General features: G+C 37.0%; 1 protein-coding gene across 1 annotated transcript in view; it reads right to left on the reverse strand.

Moving 5' to 3' along the window:
- The window catches only part of THOC2 (THO complex subunit 2), a gene marked incomplete at its 5' end in the record, with an annotated part of 111,685 nt that overhangs the window by 37,457 nt on the left and 52,398 nt on the right, over window positions 1-21,830 (reverse strand). Inside the window, 7 exons of the mRNA XM_079727044.1 lie at window positions 19-115; window positions 2,041-2,121; window positions 2,521-2,614; window positions 3,258-3,342; window positions 7,754-7,855; window positions 7,953-8,083; window positions 8,515-8,556. Coding sequence (XP_079583170.1) covers window positions 19-115; window positions 2,041-2,121; window positions 2,521-2,614; window positions 3,258-3,342; window positions 7,754-7,855; window positions 7,953-8,083; window positions 8,515-8,556 — 632 coding nt within the window. The remainder of the gene's footprint in view (window positions 1-18; window positions 116-2,040; window positions 2,122-2,520; window positions 2,615-3,257; window positions 3,343-7,753; window positions 7,856-7,952; window positions 8,084-8,514; window positions 8,557-21,830) is intronic.

A 21,830-nucleotide genomic window follows, 5' to 3' on the forward strand; every position in this document is an offset into this window, starting at 1 on the left:
ATAATTTGCTATGAATACCTTTTGCCTGCCTTTAGCTGATTAGCCACATATTGAAGAAGACCAGCAAGATCAATTGGATATTTACGAAAAACTGCACCACAGAAACTAGCCAGACCTACATGAGATAAAAAAGGAATAGGGCTTTTTAAAAAACAGTTCATAAAACAAAAAGCACAATATTAAGTGTCATTTCAACGGAATTTCCAAAACAAAATGAGGTGGGAAAAATTGTATTGCTGATGCCACTGAACAGAATTTTATAATTAATAACAGCTAATATTTATTGACCATACATATGCCAAGCAGTCTATTAAGCTCTTTATGTAATTATCTCATTTAACCTTTGCAGTAATCATCTCAGGTAGGTATAAACCTATCGATGAGGGAAATTCTGAACAGACAGGTCACGTAACTTGCTCATGGACACACAGTTGGTATGAGGTAGAACAGCGATTCAAACTTATACGGCCTGATTCCGTAACTTGACGTTAATTAGGCCACAACAAAATCTTGCAGATGATGCAGTAAACTTGAATGATCAACAAAACACCTGCCCCTCAAATGTTTGAGTCACACAAAAAAATCTCATTTTATCTAGGAACATGCCACTAGTTGTGGAGGGGCAAGGAAACATTGCCAGACCAAGAAGCAATCAAAAGACCAATTTTAGCCAAGAGTCCTTATCACATTAGTAGGGAGAAAACCCCACTCAAGACAAGAGGAGGAGGGACTTCCCTGGCCATCCAACTGTTAAGACTTGGCATGCCCAATGCAGGGGGCATGGGTTCAATCCCTGGTCAGGAAACCAAGATCCTGCATGCAGCACGGCGTGGCCTTTTTTTTAAAAAAAAAAAAAAAAGAGGAGGAGACCCCAGTAAAGTCAAGTGATCTGCAGCCTTTTCAAGAATTATTTGCTGAGCACCTAAAGGACAATGGACAAAACACAGGTCCTGCCCTCAAGGAGCTTACAGTCCAGAGAGATATAGAAAACTAAACTAAAATAACTATGATGAATAAAAAGTTCCATAAAAGTACAGAAGAGGGGCACCTTATTCTGACTTTTGGGTTGTTAACAAGGAAAGCTTTTCAAAGAAAGTGACCTCTAAGCTGAAATCTAATGAATAAGTAGAAAATGTGTTGGAAGAGATGAGTGGGCATAGAAGGGTACCCCAAGGGTACCCCAAGAAGAGGGAATAACATGTGCAAAAGGCCATGGAAAGTGCAAGAAGTTCAGCATTAACGGAACCTAGAATATTAGGGAGGGGTAAAAGATGAGGCTAGTACAGAAAGGATCTGATTCCAAAAGAACTTACTTGTATGATTTATTACAGATTGCAGACTTCAAAGAGCAATGGGGAACTACTGCAAGATTCAGCTATCAGAGACACAACAGGTTGAAAGAAAATGTAACTGGCTGCTAGAAATCAAAGGTACAAGGAAAAAAAACAAGGCTAGGGCTTTTTGTTAAACAACCAAGTTTTTGTTCTTTTAAGGTGACTGGAGCCTCAGGATGGAAAGGAGAGAAGGGAGAATAGTTCCCTTAAGATTAATTCTTCTAGGGACTTCCCTGGCAGTCCACTGGTTAAGATTTCACCGTCAAATGTAGGGGGTGCAGGTTCGATCCCTGGTTGGAGAGCTAAGAGCCCACATGCCTCACAGCCAAAAAACCAAAACATAAAACAGAAGTAATATTGTAACAAATTCAATAAAGACTTTAAAATTGGTCCACATCAAGAAAAAAACTTAAAAAAAAGATTAGTTCTTCTAAAATAATAGAATGGATGGGAACTTCCATCTCCCCAGTAATGCTTGCCCAAATGCTATCACAGCCAATACTGGCTTCTTGAGTTAGAAAATGAATTAAGTACCATATGAATCTCCTTACACAGCCAAGGACATGGACCCTCTGTAGAACAAGCTGAGTGGCTAGATATTGTCAAGAGCACTTGACAAATAGGCTCTTAGCATAGGTAACAGAATACATAGCATAGCAATGACAACAGATGGAAATTTCATCCTTGGAAAGATAAAAATACTTACTCTGAAGCCAGCTTGAGATGGTTGTGTCGTCATGTTTCATTCTCTCCTTTTCTGGATTAGCTAAAGCTTCAATGATACAATCTTTCATATATTAAGAAAAAATTTTGTCACCACATCCCTAACAAAGACCGCTAAAACAACAACAAAAAGCCACCCCTTGGAAAATAAATTGTTAGCTCCAATTTATTACCAATTATGGAAAAATACACTCACCGTAGTACCAACTTTTCTTTTTTAGCCTCTTTCCCAGCTTTCAGCAAGTAGATTCTAACTATATCAAAGATATTTAGTAATCTTAACATTGTCTTTCCCAATATACAACACAGACACACACACAAACTCCCAACTGGTCAACCTTTCGATCAGCCAACTGAATCAACCTCAGATGGTTGCTAAAGGAACTTACAATGAAAATAAAACATTCACCACTAAGATCTATGAAACGTGAAATCTATGTTATTACTTCACCTGAAAGGATACAGGCCAAGACGTCATAATTCAATGAAGTGAGGTATTTCAATGAATCTACTACAGGTGTTATTAAGTTATCATACTTCTGTATTTGTGACAAGATCTGGAAGACAGCAACAAAGAATAAGAGGCATTGACTAATCAAAAGAGAACTTTTACTGTGCTAACTAAATAATGGCTACACTTTTTTATTTTTCAAAAGAAATAATGCTTCCTTCCATTGTGTATTTATATAAAACCTACTATTTTATCATTTCCTTAGAAAATATTTTCTTAGGCTACAAGTTCCAATTAGGAAATAATTCCAGGGCATCCAAACTTGAATTTTGGAATTATAGAGGCTAGACTTATGTCAAATGTGTTTTAGAAGTCTCTTTCTAAACATGAAAGTGTTACATCTGAATCACAATGAAGTGCTGTTCAAATGTTTCTAAAAACTAAAATCAACAAATAATGCATCACTTTATTAATGTTTTTATAACTCAAAATGTGGTACACAAGACAATGTTAGTCTGTTTAATAACAGTAGCACTGTCACTTATTATTAGAAAAGTAGATCAATGTGTTAAATATATTACATACTAAATTTTGTTTTTAGAATAACCATACAATGTTTCATTTGCTAAAGTTTTTGTCCCCTAAAACTATCAAACATTTTTAAACTACATCATTCTATTTCCACTTGTGCTGATTTAAAGACTACAAAAAGAAAAACCTCTGAAAATAGTATTAACCTCAGAACATACATAATCAAACAAAATGGTTGGATTGCTGTGGCTCAACTTCCCAATTTGTCTTCCAGAAGGCTTCACATTTTCCTTGGTTAGACGCCTACAAGGGGAGAAAAAGGTGGCAGGGATCATCTTAAGTAATTTCCCTTTTAATGTTGGTAGCTTTGTTACATCATGAAAAAAATTTTATTTCCCAAATATCCAAAATGGATCCATGTAAACAACCACCCTCATCATATGTTTTACTACAGGACCTGGGCTATTCTAATTAGGCATTCTCCAAGAGGGTATTAAAATTTTGTATTAATGCTTAACATTTACAATATACACATGTTCATTTTATAGTAATAGTCTAATAAGCATTAAAACTCTTAACGTACTCTACAAGTACATAAAACTCTTCTTACAGAGAATAATTATTTTAGATTTAGAAGGGCTCATTATCAGTTTAGGGATTAAGATATCAAATTTGGTGTAATACTTTGAAATGCCTCATGCCATCTGTCTCAGTGACCCTAACAGAGTAATAGCTAATGGTGCACTCCTTGATACAAGAAGTTCTCTGGTTTTCATATTCAAAGTAAACAATTCTTGAAAAATCAATTCTACTCTTGTCCTTGCTCTTTAATTCTCCCTCTACTCAGTATTCTTTTACTAACATTTTGGAAATTTATATCTATGAAATGCTTACAAATTCAAAACAATTATTACACAGGATCTTAAACTCTTCTGATGAAATTACTACACAATAAATCTAGAAACCTGAAAAACTAACAGGTGACAGGAAGCTTTCCAGAGTGAAAATATAATGAAGCAAATAATGAATTTAGTTGACAATTCAAGGAATGTGACCATTCTGGAAGTGACAAACTTGATATAATTATCTTAAGAAACTTATGACAAAACTGATCCATCAATCAAAATTATTTCATCAACAACTGCTTCCCTTTCCCATTCTGCATGGCCCAGTTTCTTTTTATCCCATGGAAAAGAGAGACCCATCAGTTTTAAACTTTGGTTATACTCTGTTCTACTTTGAAGCTTTATTTGAAGCACAAATAAAGTTCTACCACCACCTGCCCTTACTTCTAACCCTACTATTTCAGGCAAGCCCTCCTACTTGCCAAAGCCAACCCTTCCTTTCCATATTTTTTTATCGCACTCCCTTCTGCTTCCTCTCCCCCAACACCAAAAATAAATAAATAAATAAAAGGAATATTCTCTTGGGGAGGGTGGGAGGGAGGGAGATGCATGAGGGAAGGGATGTGGGAACAGATGTATATGTATGACTGATTCACTTTGTTATAAAGCAGAAACTAATTAAAAAAAAAAAAAAAGGAATATTCTCTTGATTATGTCCTCCTCTCAAGCAACCATGGTGCTTGGCATATGGAACACAATCAATGAACATCTGTGGCATGAATTACTGGATGCCCTATACCAAATTCATGTTTTAAACAGTAATCAAAACTTGTGAAATTCCCAAGCAATAAATTAATACATTCCATTCTCAACTTAAAAAGTTCAATCAATATCAAAATCATATTATTCAAGGCTGGTGAAACAGTTGAGCTTACAAATGTAACAAAAATCCAAGTACATTAAAAATTCTGCACATATTCTTCTGTGATAAACATTTATATTAATTTACTTATTCATTAATTCATATTAATGTCTTCTGTGACAGGCAAAGTACTAAGCACCAGGAATACAAGGATGAGTAACAGCGCCTGCTCTCAAGCTCAGTCCAGTTGGGGAGGTAGATTTAAAACCACTTTTAAAATTTTTATATTCTTAAACAAATAGAGCAACTTATAGGACAGTACTTATTATATGCTATCAGTAGTATAAAAAGGGAGGGAATAATATATTTGTATTCACTTGCATATACATAAAAATAGCCGGAATGATAAATAAGAAACTAAACAGTGACCACTATTTTTTTCCTTGGGAGAACTGAGTGGACAGGGTGAGAGACTTTTTACTGTCTACCTTTTCATATCTACTACAATTTAAACCATGTGAATATATAAAATCATCAAAAAATTAGATAATTTTAAAAAGAAAAATAATCATAGCAATATACAAAAGAGGTATGATAGTATTTATATGCATATGAGATAGTGGTAGCACAAATAAAGAACAATCAATTGTGCTTGGTGGTATGTGCAATGGAAGGCTTCACAGAGGTGACACTGGAGCCCACTGTCCAATGATGAGGTCACCAGATGGAGAGAGGAAAAAGAGGTAAGGGAAAACCTGTAAAAACAAAAGAAACAAAAAATATATGCAAAGGAAAAGGAAACCATAGCACATTCAGGGAAACATAAGTGGGCTCAGTACAGCTAGAGGTAGAATTGGCGGGAAATGAGGATGGAAATAGGAAGAGACAGATCATGAAGGTTCTCTTATATCACCAAGCCATAAAGTCTGATATATAACCTGCAGGCAATGCTTAGTCACCAAAGGATTTTGAAGAAAGAGAATAATACAAGGCACTATAACACTCCAGATAAAAGAACTAAGTTAGTGGCGGTAGAGAGTGGAAGAGACAGATTCAATATTTAATGTATCGGGGCTTCCCTGGTGGCGCAGTGGTTGAGAATACGCCTGTCAATGCAGGGGACACGGGTTCGATCCCTGGTCCAGGAAGATCCCACATGCCTCGGAGCAACTAAGCCTGTGCGCCACAACTACTGAGCCTGTGCTCTAGAGCCCGTGAGCCACAACTACTGAGCCCGCACACCTAGAGCCCATGCTCCACGACGAGAGAAGCCACCGCACTGCAATGAAGAATAGCCCCCGCTTGCCGCAACTAGAGAAAGCCCGCGTGCAGCAACGAAGACCCAACACAGCCAAAAATAAATAAATAAATTTATCAAAAAAATTTAATGTATCATTAAATAATCCATATGAAGCACTTAGTTCAGCGCCCACCACACATAGTAATGGCTTCAAAGATATTAGTTGTTGGGCTTCCCTGGTGGCGCAGTGGTTGACAGTCCACCTGCTGATGCAGGGGACACGGGTTCGTGCCCCGGTCTGGGAAGATCCCACATGCCGCGGAGCGGCTAGGTCTGTGAGCCATGGCTGCTGAGCCTGTGCGTCCGGAGCCTGTGCTCTGCAACGGGAGAGGCCACAACAGTGAGAGGCCCGCGTACCGCAAAAAAAAAAAAAAAAAATTAGTTGTTGTTATGCTAGAAACTCTACTTGGGGAATTTTTAAGCCTGGAACTCTTTTGGAAGGACCAGTTCTAATATCATCTCTTTCCATGCCTTCCCCAACTTCCATGGGGTGAAATATTCATTCTCCTCTCTATCATCCCATAGAACTTTATACATATTGTATAACAGCATCTATTAAACCAGACTGTGATTGTGCACACACCTGTTTCCCTGGTAGACTGTGACCTACGACAATATCATTCAGCAAAGAAAGTATCACTGGGGGCTTCCCTGGTGGCACAGTGGTTAAGAATCTGCCTGACAATGCAGGGGACATGGGTTCGAGCCCTAGTCTGGGAAGATTCCACATGCCGCGGAGCAACTAAGCCTGTGCGCCACAATTGCTGACCCTGCGCTCTAGAGCCTGTGAGCCACAAATACTGAACCCCGCATGCCTAGAGCCTGTGCTCCACAACAAGAGAAGCCCGTGCACCACAACGAAGAGTAGCCCCCGCTTGCCGCAACTAGAGAAAGCCCGTGCACAGCAACGAAGACCCAACGCAGCCATAAATAAATAAATGAATAAATTTATTATTTAAAAAAAAAGAAAGTGTCACTGCATACTGTTAGTTAAACTAGTGAATGCACTACTTCTAATTAGAATAACCATACGACTGCACAAATGTAAAAGAAATGACAATCAACAGCCTTGCTGAAAACCCTTGCAATACAGCAGTGTAATTAGTATCTAAACCAATACTGATCTGAAGTATACAATTTTCATAATTAAACTTCAAACAGTTTATCAGGAAGTATCAATAGATTAACATCACTCTTATGTTTTTAATGACATGAAAATAAAGCACACAAATGAAAAAACTAGAAATTTTTCAAAAGTTGACTCCCTAAGGAGATAGTTCTGCATGATTCTACTAGATCTTCCAAAAAGAAAAAAAGAAATCTTTATTATAACTTTCAACAGAAATTCCTAGAACTTTGACTACCTTGTACAAGCCACTGAATGTATTATGTAAACTGAGCAAAGGCTACACAGTATGCTCTCCTTTAAAAAAAAAACAAAACCTCATCCTATACTATAATGCATCCTAAAGAGGATTTTTGTTAGATTTTATAGCTGTGCAAACATGACAACTACAAAAACTAACATGGTAGTCAAAATGAGCTAAAACCCACAAAAACTGATAGTCACTCTATGTGTAGTATATAATTAGTTACACCATTAGCAAATACTCCTGGGCTTCCTCAAAACTGAGGCTCAGACATGAGCTGGCTGAAAGAAAGTAAATCAGATCCAGATATTAAGAAGAAAAATAAATTAAAACTTACTTCATGATATATTTGGCTCTGTCTATTGTTTGAGCTTTAACTTTTACTAAAAGTGGATGACTGTTGTAAGTTTCATTCTTCCACTGGCCATACAGACGATATCTTGAAAATGATGAGATGAAGAATTAGGAAAAATTAAACACTTAGAGGTTAGTGCACTAGAATAGTAGCTAAAAATACAAAAATATTATGTATTTACCTATGCTGATATGGAAATGTTTTAAACATTCCCCACAGTTCCTCAGACATACAAGCATTGCAGTCCATCAAAGAAAGAGATGGAAGTAATACCTGGTCAGTAATGCTAAGCAAGCAGCTAAGGATAACTTCCTACGAAAAATGGAGGAAAAATTATTTCAGTTAAGAGGTGCATATTAATCCCCCCCAAACAAATTTATGTAAGCCTTGGAAAAACTGCCATTCCTTGATTTAATAACACACCATATCTAATTCCCCACACTATGACTGTACTTTTCACAAAAAAGTTTCTCCGTCTAAGAAAGCAAATGAGGTGAGGGAAGGAAAGGGGTAGCAAGAATGAGGGTCTTTTTATCCCTTTTCCTTTCTCAACATGGTAATCCTCAAAAACAGGAGGCTGTCAATCTTAAAAGATACTTTGTACGACATGCCAAAAGCTACATTCAACATATAAAGTATAAAATAGTTATTCACATAGGTGATTAAAGCTTGTTTACAGTAAAATTTACAGTATGCTGTACCTAGACAAACATTAGACACATTGGATTTTTCTAGTCTCTTACCGTCTTCTCTTTATCTTCTTGCTTGCTTCCATCAGACTGAAACTAAAATTAAAAAAAACTATAAATAAAATGCAAAAAGGTTAAGATTATGCTGTCACAATTTCATTTCTAATTTGAAAAAAAATTAACTTGCATGTAGTTGTGAATTATTTCATTACTTGTTACACACATGTAGGTTTTACATACAGTCAGTATTACCAATTAACATTCTAAGTTCTCATCTACATTTCTAACCTCCAAATAATGTGACATTCATGAATTTTAAATGCCAGTTTTATAAGCCAATTCTTTTCTCAACCTCATTATCACAAACCAAAGCATCCTAAAACTGATCTGAGTATTAATTATAAAATTGTAGCCAGCACAATTTAGTTATAATGCATTTGCATTTCTCCTTCCAGATGTTCTAGTTCTCCCCCTCAGAATTGGTAAAATCTAACACTAAAGCAACGACAACAAAAATTAAACCCAAAGAAATCCAAAGCTATGTTTTACTTCACCACTACTTAAGCCCTAAGAAGTAGGCCCAAAATATTAATACCATTGCTGACAAAGACCAAACCACTTCCTAACTTGGACAGACTGAATGAAAAAGCCTGGGTCAATATTTTATCAGTGATTTTCATGTGGGCTGCTGAAGTACCATGTTTGACAATGCTGTCTATACATACAAAATGAAATTGTGAGTAACATTTGTGTGTGTATAGGGAGGTGGAGTGTTGGGGGAGTGCACAAAGGCCAAAAGGACAGGTGAAGCACTGATACTCAAGGACAATCTAGATTTCTGGAATGTATTTAGCTCAATACCAAGTATGAGAAAGGGAAAAGCTAATATGCAGCTAACATACCTTATTGGTAGATAAGGATATTTTGTGCATGTATGTTTTCATGCTTGAGTAATTTAATGTGTGTTACTACAGGGAAGTCTAACTTCTGTGCAACATTTTCACATAAGACTAATTCAGGGACGGCCATGTTACCTTGATGGGAAAACATACAGAATCACACTTTTTTAATTGGCAGGTTAAAAAGATATGGTTCCCTTTCACAGAAACGATTATTAAGTCAACATACATCCCGGTGAGCAAATAAGGAGTCAGGTTATGAAGGAGTGGCCTGGCAGAAAACAAACTAAATAGTTGCTTTTATTTTGTTGGAGGGGGATGGTAATTCTGGTGGCATACTGCGTGTACACTGGGAGGCAGAAATAACGGTATGTCATAATTGGAAGAATTCAGTTTATAAGGTATTGTGTTGGAGATAAAGGCAGTTAGGCTACTCCTTTGCTAGTATATTATGATTCAAATGAACCTAATAAAGCTATACATAGTTTTCTCCATACAAATAAAACATTTTCTTAGTTACTAAGCTGTCCTAATTCCTCTTACTAGATACTTATATTAGTTTCTAATGTCTATTTGTCAATTCTCTAGATTTCACAAACAGGAAAATTTGAAAGAGAGAAAGAAATATGGAAAGCACAAGGAAACTATCTAGAAGAGCAGTAAGAAAAGGTTTCTAGCAAAGGCTAATTATAACCAAGATGAACACCACCAACAACAAAACCAAGATGTACATGCATGTAAAAGTGATTTTCTTTACACATTCCACTCCCCTGATGCTTTCTTTTTCATTTAGTTTAACTTAATTTGCTTTTTAATTCAGAGCACATACAAAACTCTCCATTCCCACAACAGAATACTAAAAGTTTTATTGAATGGCCAGGCAGAAGTTGAAGAAAGAAAGGATGGGGAGGGACAAAAGACATTCATTCATTCATTCATTTGTTTACTATGTGCCAGGCACTGGGAATTCAAAGATGAACAGTAGAGAGTTCCTATCTTTGAGGAACTGACAAGGTTACTATCTTTCAGGATCTCTTTAAGATCAAGACTACACTTACCAATGTACTGTTAGGAACTGAATTTTTAAGTTTGAATAAAATTGAGCACTCACAATTATGTCTACACAGACCATCAGCTATAATGACCCCAAGCAGGTTCCAAACTTGCCCTATAACAACACAGCAGCTGATGGGGCTGCATAACACTACTGAGCACCGCGCCCCCCCCCAAAAAAAAGCAGGTTCATCAAGAAGGTGCTTTTGGAGAGTTGAGAAATAAAGGCTGGAGTAAGTCGTAGATATAACTAGATAAATTACTTTTTTATTACTAATGTCCTATTTTTAGTACCTCTAACCCATGAATGTTTCAAATGCTACTTTAGAGCAGGGGTCCCCAAGCCCCAGGCCGAGGACCAGTACCAGTCCGTGGCCTGTTAGGAACCGGGCCGCACAGCAGGAGGTGAGCAGCAGGTGAGCGAGTGAAGCCTCATCTGCCACTCCCCATCGCTCGCATTACCACCTGAACCATCCCCCCCAACATTCATGGAAAAACTGAAAAGGGAAAAAAATGAAAAATATTTAAATTTGTGACTTAGACTACATCTAAGTAAATTATGGCATTATTGTCACCGTCCTTATTAACTATCATTCATTGAGTACTACATGCCATATAATAGGCTAAGAACTACACATTTATGTCTTAAAACTACTCTAATAGAAGAATCTTTTTGTTAGGGTCTAAATAAGACCCATCAAAATAACTTAGAAATAGGAAACTATAACCTATAAGTTAAAAGTTATGGGAACCTAGCCAAAGCAGTCTTGAGGAAAAAAAAATGGAGCTGGAGGAATCAGACTCCCTGACTTCAGACTATACTACAAAGCTACAGTAATCAAGACACTCTGGTACTGACACAAAAACAGAAACATAGATCAATGGAACAGGTTAGAAAGCCCAGAGAAAAACCCACGCACCTATGATCAACTAATCTATGACAAAGGAGGCAAGGATATACAATGGAGAAAAGACAGTCTCTTCAATAAGTGGTGCTGGGAAAACTGGACAGCTACATGTAAAAGAATGAAATTAGAACACTCCCTAACACCATACACAAAAATAAACTCAAAATGGATTAAAGACCTAAATGTAAGGCTGGACACTATAAAACTCTTAGAGGAAAACATAGGAAGAACACTCTTTGACATAAATCACAGCAAGATCTTTTTTGATCCACCTCCTAGAGTAATGGAAATAGAAACAAAAAAAAAACAAATGGGACCTAATGAAACTTAAAAGCTTTTGCAAAGCAAACTACAAACAAGATGAAAAGACATCCCTCAGAAAGGCAGAAAATATTTGCAAATGAATCAACGGACAAAGGATTAATCTCTAAAATATACAAGCAGCTCATGCAGCTCATTATCAAAAAAACAAACAACCCAATCAAAAAACGGGCAGAAGACCTAAATAGACATTTCTCCAAAGAAGACATACAGATGGCCAAGAGGCATAGGAAAAGCTGCTCAACATCACTAATTATTAGAAAAATGCAAATCAAAAGTACAATGAGGTATCACCGCACACCAGTTAGAATGGGCATCATCAGAAAATCTACAAACAACAAATGCTGGAGAGGATGTGGAGAAAAGGGAACCCTCTTGCACTGTTGGCGGGAATGTACATTGATACAGCCACTATGGAGAGCAGTATGGAGGTTCCTTAAAACCTAAAAATAGAACTACCATATGACCCAGCAATCCCACTACTGGGCATATACCCAGAGAAAACCATAATTCAAAAAGACACATGCACCCCAATGTTCATTGCAGCACTATTTACAATAGCCAGGTCATGGAAGCAACCTAAATGCCCATCGACAGACGAATGGATAAAGAAGATGTGGTACATATATACAATGGAATATTACTCGGCCATAAAAAGGAATGAAATTGGGTCATTTGTAGAGATGTGGATGGATCAAGAGACTGTCATACAGAGTGAAGTCAGTCAGAAAGAGATAAATAAATATCGTATATTAACGCATATATGTGGAATCTAGAAAAATGGTACAGATGAACCTGTTTGCAAGGCAGAAATAGAGATACAGATGTAGAGAACAAACATATGGACACCAAGAGGGGAAAGGGGTAGTGGGATGAATTGGGAGATTGGGATCGACATATACACACTAATATGTATAAAATAGATAACTAGTAAGAACCTGCTGTATAAAAAATAAATTAAATTTAAAAATTCAAAATAAATTAATATTTTTTAAAAAAGAAAAGTTATGGGAACCTGAGTTTACCAAGCCTGGAGAAGAGATAACAGAATAGCCTTTCAATGTTTTGGTTCAAAGCCTTTTTAACTTTCAATCAGAAAATCTTAAAAACTTTACAAAACACTTAGAAATAACCCCTTAACTTTGATACATCATTTATGAAAACACAGGAAGGGATACTAAATGAAAAGTACTATCTGCCACCACCTTTCTTTTTTAGTCAATACAAATCTCTACTAAGATGCCAAAGAATGAATAATATGGTCACCCACACACGGGATGACCATATGTGCTGGCTCTCAGTTCTTATCCCAGGGTAACTTTTAAATGTTACCTCTCTTTCACACACTATGAATTTTTTCTTTTCTGAAACTGAACACTGAGGTTGAATTTCAGGAAACAGCCTTGGAGAAGAGGTACAGCAGTTGAATCAATTGTTTACAGCAAGTAATGTGGTCCACACTAAAAATTCTGCTTTCCTTTCTTGTAAAAAAATGTATTTTTTTTAAAACTACACTGTTTGTACATAGAGTCTACAGTTGCCTACTAATAAATTTAATATCTGCCTATCCTTGGATGTTTATATACCTCTCTTAGGTAAAAAGCATAGCTAATGGGAAAAATTAAGATCCTATTTGTAATTTATTACCTTAACTATGATTCTACACCTTGATTAGAATTGTCATATGAAGATATTCAGTAATAGCTAAAGTGACCTGAGTTCAAACCAATCATTATAGGGGATAATACAAGTACTAATATAAACATCCTAACAGTTTTTCCCTGCTCAGACTCATTAAACAGCAAGGGTGTTATAGATTAAACTTGGGCTCCAACTCTAGAGTGCCAATGATAGCAGTGTCTGTCTCCATTTGGACAATAAGAATTATAATCAAGGTTCTGATTTTTTTTTTTAATATTTATTTATTTATTTGGCTGTGCCAGGTCTTAGTTGTGGCACATGGGATCTTTGTCACCATGTGTGCGATCTTTGTTGCGGCATGTGGGATCTTTAGCTGTGGCATGTGGGCTTTTAGTTGCAGCATGCGGGCTCTTAGTTGCAGCATGCAGGATCTAAAATATTTTTTTAAATGGGCAGAATACCTAAATAGACATTTCACCAAAGAAGACATACAGATGGCCAAGAGGCACATAAAAAGATGCTCAACATCACTAATTATTAGAGAAATGCAAATCAAAACTACAATGAGGTATCACCTCACAGCGGTCAGAATGGCCATTATCACAAAATCTAGAAACAATAAATGCTGGAAAGAGTGTGGTGAAAAGGGAACCCTCCTGCACTGTTGGTGGGAATGTAAACTGACCACTATGGAGAACAGTATGGAGGTTCCTTAAAAAAACTAAAATAGAACTACCATATGACCCAGCAATACCACTACTGGGCATATACCCTGAGAAAACCATAATTCAAAAAGAGACATGTACCACAATGTTCACTGCAGCCCTATTTACAATAGCCAGGTCATGGAAGCAACCTAAATGTCCATCAACAGATGAATGGATAAAGAAGATGTGGCACATATATACAATGGAATATTACTCAGCTATAAAAAGAAACAAAATTGAGTTATCTGTAGTGAGGTGGATGGACCTAGAGTCTGTCATATACAGTGAAGTCAGAAAGAGAAAAACAAATACCGTATGCTAACGCGTATATATGAAATCTAAAAAAAAAAAACGGTACTTATGAACCTAGTGGCAGGGCAGGAATAAAGACATACACATAGAGAATGGACTTGAGGACACGGGGGGAGGGGAAAGCTGGGGCGAAGTGAGAGTAGCATCGACATATATACACTATCAAATGTAAGACAGATAGCTAGTGGGAAACAGCAGCACAGCACAAGGAGATCAGCTCGGTGCTTTTCGACGACCTAGAGGGTGGGATAGGGAGGGTATATGGGGATATATGTACGCATATGGCTGATTCACTTTGTTGTACAACAGAAACTAACACAGAATTGTGAAGCAATTACACTCCAATAAAGATGTATTTTTTTTGAATGGAGAGAGATGTGTCCATACTACCCTTGACTAGTTCACTCATGAAACCCCAGCAACAAAAATTTCCTTTATTTGATAAAAATTCTTTGATTTGTTACTAATTTATAACAAATTTCAAAAATGAGAGGGAAAAAACATCTATCTCTACAATGTAAAGAAGCTAAAGGCATTCCTACATAAAATCAAATCTACTCTTGAGGGAAATGAAACTGCTACTTTAAAGTGGCATCTTATGTTTAAAGACAGAAATAGATTAAAGTATATTATTAACGCTTTTTAAAAAATCATCAAAAGCTAGTGTAGTGATAGCTTACATAAGTGATAACTTATTATGATCTAAAAAATTCATGACAACTATTTTTTTAACTCTCTAAAATTGAATACCTAATTATTAGTATCTAATTCATGTTTAGACATATCTCATTTGATCCATATTGCAACCCCAGGAGCTAGATAAGGCAAATATTATTACCACGAATCTCTGGCTTAGAAAAGTGACCAGCTTAAGGTCACATTACTAGCAAGTAGCTAGCAGCTCATCCTGATGAAACTAGTTCACCTAATTATCAATTTCTAATGCTTTAATTACTCTGTTTGGGGGACAGCCTTAAATGAAGAATCTGTGGGCAAGGAAGGTTCCAAAGTCAACACATAAAGTAAAAATTACATATACTCACAATTACCCTAAAAAAATCCCTTATATCATCTATAAAGTATACAGACACATTATCTTTAAGTCCAACTCAAGACTCTGTTTTTCCCCTCTAATATTAGGAGAAATCACTAAGTGACCATGAGATGTGAACATGAAATAAAGTGACTGGCTTGCATTTAGGGGGCCATGTCACACGAAAACACAGTTTAAAAACTAGACTAACTGAATGTGGTGAGATACTCTCTAAGACACCTGAGAAACTGAACCAAAATGAAAGAAAAAAATTTCTCCAATTTCACCCTTGCTCCTAGACATACACACTGAGTATTTTGATGGAACAAGTCTGGCCACATTCACATAAACTAAGCACAGGTATGGTGTAATTCCACTGTACTTGATTGACTCCCATACCTTCATCCAAAAGGAATATTAATTTTGAGCTCTAACCCACACAACCAGGTTAGATCTTCAATTTTGAAAAGAAATAAATGGACTGAAGCAGGATCACAGACTCTCCCTCCCCTAATAGCTAACAAAAAACAATAAACATCAAGTCAAAATTCTAAAGTAGCTGTTTCATAAACTAGAGTTTCAGGATCAATGGTATTAAGGTACATTCTCTCCCTAGGAACCCAAATTTTTATTATGAAAAATTTCAAGTTTACATAAAAGTTGAATGGATAGTATACTTATCCATAAACACCTATATATCTACCATGTAGATCCAACAATTAACATTTTGCCTTTTTTTCTTGACCAAAAAAATTGCAGACATGATACTTTATCTCAAAAAAATTCAGTGTACATCTCCTAAGAATAAGGACAGGGACTTCCCTGGTGGTGCAGTGGTTAAGAGTCTGCCTGCCAACGCAGGGGTTCGAGCCCTGGTCCAGGAAGATCCCACATGCCATGGAGCAACTAAGCCCGTGTGCCACAACTACTGAGCCTGCGCTCTAGAGCCCTCGAGCCACAAGTACTGAAGCCCGTGAGCCGAGAGCCCGTGCTCCGCAACAGGAGAAGCTACCACAATGAGAAGCCCGCACACCGCAACCAAGAGCAGCCCCTGCTCGCCACAACTAGAGAAGGCCCGCGCGCAGCAGCGAAGACCCAACACAACCAAAAATAAAAATAAATTAATTTAAAAAAAGAAAGAATAAGGACATTCTTCCACATTACCACAATTATCATAATCACAACTATTCCAAATATCATCTAGTACCCAATCTAAGGTATATCCTGACCCTTTGACTCTAGGTTTCTCTAAGCTTTATCTGTGAATCAATTTAGAGCACTTTGGCTCTTTACCAAAGGCCAACATAAGAAATAGCCATATAAAGAGACAGTGAGATAACTGAATTAAGATGACAGAGTGAAGCATAAACACAGAATTTCTCTCCCACAATCCCTAATGCAATGAACAAAGTACGTCTTCCTATTTGTTTTTTTTAATGTCCCAAATTCACCACCAACCAAGCAAAAAACGAGGAAATTATGCTATTAACTTCAAGGTGATGCACACACAAACACACATAAGATTCTGAACTACAGACAGTGTGGTATGGCGCCTGACCTTAACCCAATCCCCAGAAGTATCGAGCAAGGAAGGTAAGTCAACAAAATCCTTTAGGCAATGTGGCCTGCAAGGTAAATAACCTGAGGAAAAACCCTTGTGAGTAGAAGCCCAGCAGGATTCTGGCTGCTAAGGCTTTCTGTCTCTCAAAGGAACTGTGCTCAGATGGATGAGAGAATCAAACCCCAAGGGAGTTGGATACCCACTTGGTTGGGCATGCCTAGCATAGGATGGGTAACAGGATCTCAGAAGACAAAGCAGAGGTTCCCTAAATGAGGGCTATACTCAGCCTCACTGAGCTTATTCACTCCCCTATTCCAGACCACAGAAAAGATTGAAAAGAGAACCCAATACTCAAACTGTAGCTTGAGGGGAGAAGGACTGGTCATAAATAAGGTAGGAAGGGGGCTTCCCTGGTGGCGCAGTGGTTGAGAGTCCGCCTGCCAATGCAGGGGACATGGGTTCGTGCCACGGTCCGGGAAGATCCCACATGCCGCAGAGCAGCTGGGCCCGTGAGCCATGGCCGCTGAGCCTGCTCGTCCGGAGCCTGTGCTCCGCAACGGGAGAGGCCACAACAGTGAGAGGCCCGCGTACCAAAAAAAAAAAAAAAAAAAAGGTAGGAAGGGTGTGAGGATTCACTCACACTGTATCAGAAAGAAGTTGTCCATATTAAGATGAAAAGAAATGCTGTGGCTACTATGGAAACATAAATAGCCTAAAAAAAAAGCATATAAAAGACAAATGAACTTAGTCTGGAAGAAAGTAGAACACAGAGGACAGACAGAGATTCTCCAAAAGTATCTGCATATTGTCATAGAAAAAATATTATGAACTCAGTAAGACAAGAAAAGCTTGGATATGAGATACACAGAATGAGATGAAAACAGAGACTGCAGAGATAAAATAAAACACCACTGATACAGATATAATTTAAAATAGCAAGGAATTTCAAGAATTGAAAAATTTAGATAACCAATCATTTTTTCAATTTTAGACACACTACATTTGTATAGGCAGTAGGGCATGGTGATTTTGAGCTTGGCCTCTGAAGCCAGACTGCCTGAATTGAACTCGCATATCTGTCCCATACTAGCTGTGTGACCTGGGACGAGTTACTTAACCTAGAGCACAAAAGGCTTGGTAAAGATTAAATGAGCTGATGCATGTAAGGTACTAAAATAGGGCCTGACACAGGGTTAAGAGCTCAATATTAGTAATCACTATCAGAAACAACTTAATCCACTAACGTCAGCTAGACGCAAAAAAGCACCAAGGAATTCATCTTTATGTGTGTAGGTGCTATCAAAAACATTTAAGTATGTCAGGTGAGCATGTTAAAGCTGTGCTTTATAGTTAAAGAAAATTTTAAAGATAGCAAAACGTGTGCATTCATATAGAAATATTCTATAGAGCCACCTCCCTCTTTTAAGCCTGAAATAAGGACCAAAATTGGTTAATATACTAGAACAGTTCTCAAAGTTTGCTCTTTGGATCAGTAGCACCTGGAAACATGTTAGAAATGCAAATTCTCGGGTCCCACCCAGACCTACTGAATCAGAAACTGAGGATGGAGCCCAACAATCTGTATTTTAAGAAGACCCCCAGGTGATCCTGATGCATGTAAAGTTTGAGGTTCACTGTACTCGATAGTCCTATACTACATACCTCAAATTTCAGAAATACATAACCACATACACATACACACGCACAATCAGAGACATAAATGATTTCAAATAACTATAGGCTGAAAAGACTATTCTGTTAAGTGATATCTAACATAAGCTATTTTTAAAATATGCATAATTTATATATACAAGCCAACCTCAAGCTTATGAATGAGAGATTTGTTAAAGATTTGTTCATTGTAAATACATTATTTGGAACTAAGGTCATATTCCCCCTTCAGAAGCAATCTTATAAACTCGGGTTAAATTCCTAGCTAGGCAACATAAGCCTTTTAAACCTACAAACACATAATGATTTGTTATAGTGAAATGTTTTTAGGGTAAAAAAAATGAACCAAAATTCTAAGTCAGAGCATTGGAAAGATTCACTTTTCCTACCACAACCTTAGCAATGAGAGAAGACAGACTTCTTCCCACACTGGGATCAAAATAAACTTTTTCTGCTTCCCTTCTGCCCTTCTACCTCTGCAAAAATAGAGACTAGAGTTAGGGGCAGGCACCAGACACAACTGTGATAGAACAGAGATAAAGGAGGGCTGCAATGGAGATGGCAGAGTGGAAGAGTAACAGCTTTAGCACCTGTGTATCTTGATAACAATATTGTATCTGTATATGTTTATACATATGTCTGTATACGGGACTTCTACAAGTTTGATGTTTGGTCTCCTGCTTACAAGTTTATGATACTTGTAGCCAAAGAAAGAATTTCAGAACAAGAGATCTGAACATTAAGATTTTTAATGAAAAAGAATAGCATAAAAAAACAGAATACCATTAGTGGATAAAAGTAAGATGAGAAAGAGGCTGTTTACATTGTCTCAAAGTATCTCCCCACAGGATACATATTAACAACAAAGAGAAAAAGAATAACTACACTGGAGAAACCTGGCAGCCCTCACCTTAACCAAGTGATCCATGTTAACATCACCAGTAATGGGACAAATTGACTTCACATGCTTCCCAATACGATGCAATGGGAAAAACAAGTACTAGTTAACATGACATCCCTTTCAGACGATAAGGATCAAGATAATGAAACACTGTTATACTTCTTTTTTTATATGGATATATGCTATATAATAAATATTATGTATAGTAATGAACTACTTAGAAGATTTCTTCAGCATACCTTTACACAATATAAACTTGTTAACGTTAAAAAAAATGTACCTACCAGCTAAGTATTTAAAGCCAAATCAAACATCTCAGGTCTCAAGTGATTAATACACAACAGTTGTTAAATTTTCTATATAGTTACTGTAGTCAAAAATTAAAATTAGGGGCAATCGCCAAACACTGGAGAAAACTGCATTTGTGCTTGTAAGAATTTCTAGATTCTTTTGCTTACGTTGCTTTACAATTGAAAAGAAATTGTGTATTCTTTTCAGCTTTAAGACCTTGGTTAGGCAAAGATCTCTTAGAACACAAAGAGCAAACTATAAAAGAGAAGCTCTATTAAATTGGAATCAATCAAAATTTTAAATTTTTGCTTTCAAAAGACAGCAAACAAAATGACAAGGCAAATCAGACTGAGAATAAAAGACAACTGAATTTAAAATGGGCAAGAGGGACTTCCCTGGTGGCGCAGAGGTTGGGAGTCCGCCTGCCGATGCAGGGGACACGGGTTCGTGCCCTGGTCTGGGAAGATCCCACATGCCGCGGGGCGGCTGGGCCCGTGAGCCATGGCCACTGAGCCTGCGCGTCCGGAGCCTGTGCTCCGCAACGCGAGAGGCCACAACAGTGAGAGATCCACGTACCGCAAAAAATAAATAAATAAATAAAAATAAAATGGGCAAGAGATTTGAATAGACATTTCAACAAAGATGATTACAAATGGCAAATAAGGGCATGAAAAGATGCTCAACATCACTTATCAACAGGGAAATGTAAATTAAAAGCACAAAAGATAGCACTACACACCCATTAGAATGACTAAAATTTAAAAGACTGACAACACCAAGTGTTGATGAGGATGTAGAGCAAATGGAAGTCATATACATTGCTCCCAGGAATGCAAAATGGTACACATATGTTGGGAAAGTTTGACAAAAAGTTAAACATACACTTACCCATATGGCCCAGCAATCCCATTCCTGGGGAAACAAAAACATATGCACCCCCCCCAAAAAAGACTTGTACAAGAATATCCATAGCAGCTTTATTTATAATAGTCCCCAACTAGAAACAACCCAAATGCCCATCAACTGGTGAATGGATAAACTCTGCTATATCTATATAATGAAATATTACACAGCAATAAAGAACTACTGACATGTGCAACAACTGAAATGACTCTCAAAAGCATTAAGTGGAAGAAACCAGACAAAAAAAAGAGTACATTCTATACTATCCCATTTATGTGAAGTTCTAGAAAAAGCAAAACCACAGTGACAGAAAGCCTACCAGTGGTTGCCAGGAACCAGCAATGAAGGGAGGGAATTGATGGCAAAGGGGCAAGAGGGAACTTGCTGGGATGATGAAAATATCCTATATCACGATTGTGGTGGTGGACACACAACTGTATACATCTGTCAAAACTCATCAAATTGTACACTTAAAATTGGTGAGGTTTATTGTATGTAAATTATAACTCGAAGCTAATTTTAAAAAATAATAAGCCAAACATGGAAGCAACCTAAGTGTCCATCAACAGATGAATGGATAAAAAAGATGTGGTGTGTGTATGTGTATATATTTATATATATATATCTATATAGATATATAGATATATATATGTGTGTGTGTATATATGTATCTATATAGATATATAGATATAGATATATACACACACACATACACACACAATGGAATATATCACTCAGCCATAAAAAAGAATGAAATAATGCCATTTGCAGCAACATGGATGGACCCAGAGATTACCATACTAAGCGAAGTAAGTCAGACAGAGAAAGACAACTATATGATATCACTTATATGTGGAATCTAAAAAGATGATGCAAATGAACTTATTTACAAAACAGAAACAGACTCACAGGCATAGAAAACAAACTTATAGTTACCAAAGGGGAAGGGGGAGGAGGGATAAATTGGGAGTATGGGATTAACAGATGCACACTAGCATATATAAAATAGACAAACAATAAGGATTTACTGTATAGCACAGGGAACTATATTCAATATCTTGTAATAAACTATAATGGATAAGAATCCAAAAAAAGGAATATATATATATATATACACATATATATGTAGAGCCAAATCACTTTGCTCTACATCTGAAACTAACACAATA

Source organism: Hyperoodon ampullatus (genome assembly GCF_949752795.1).
Source record: "Hyperoodon ampullatus genome assembly, chromosome: X".
Lineage (NCBI taxonomy): Eukaryota > Metazoa > Chordata > Mammalia > Artiodactyla > Ziphiidae > Hyperoodon > Hyperoodon ampullatus.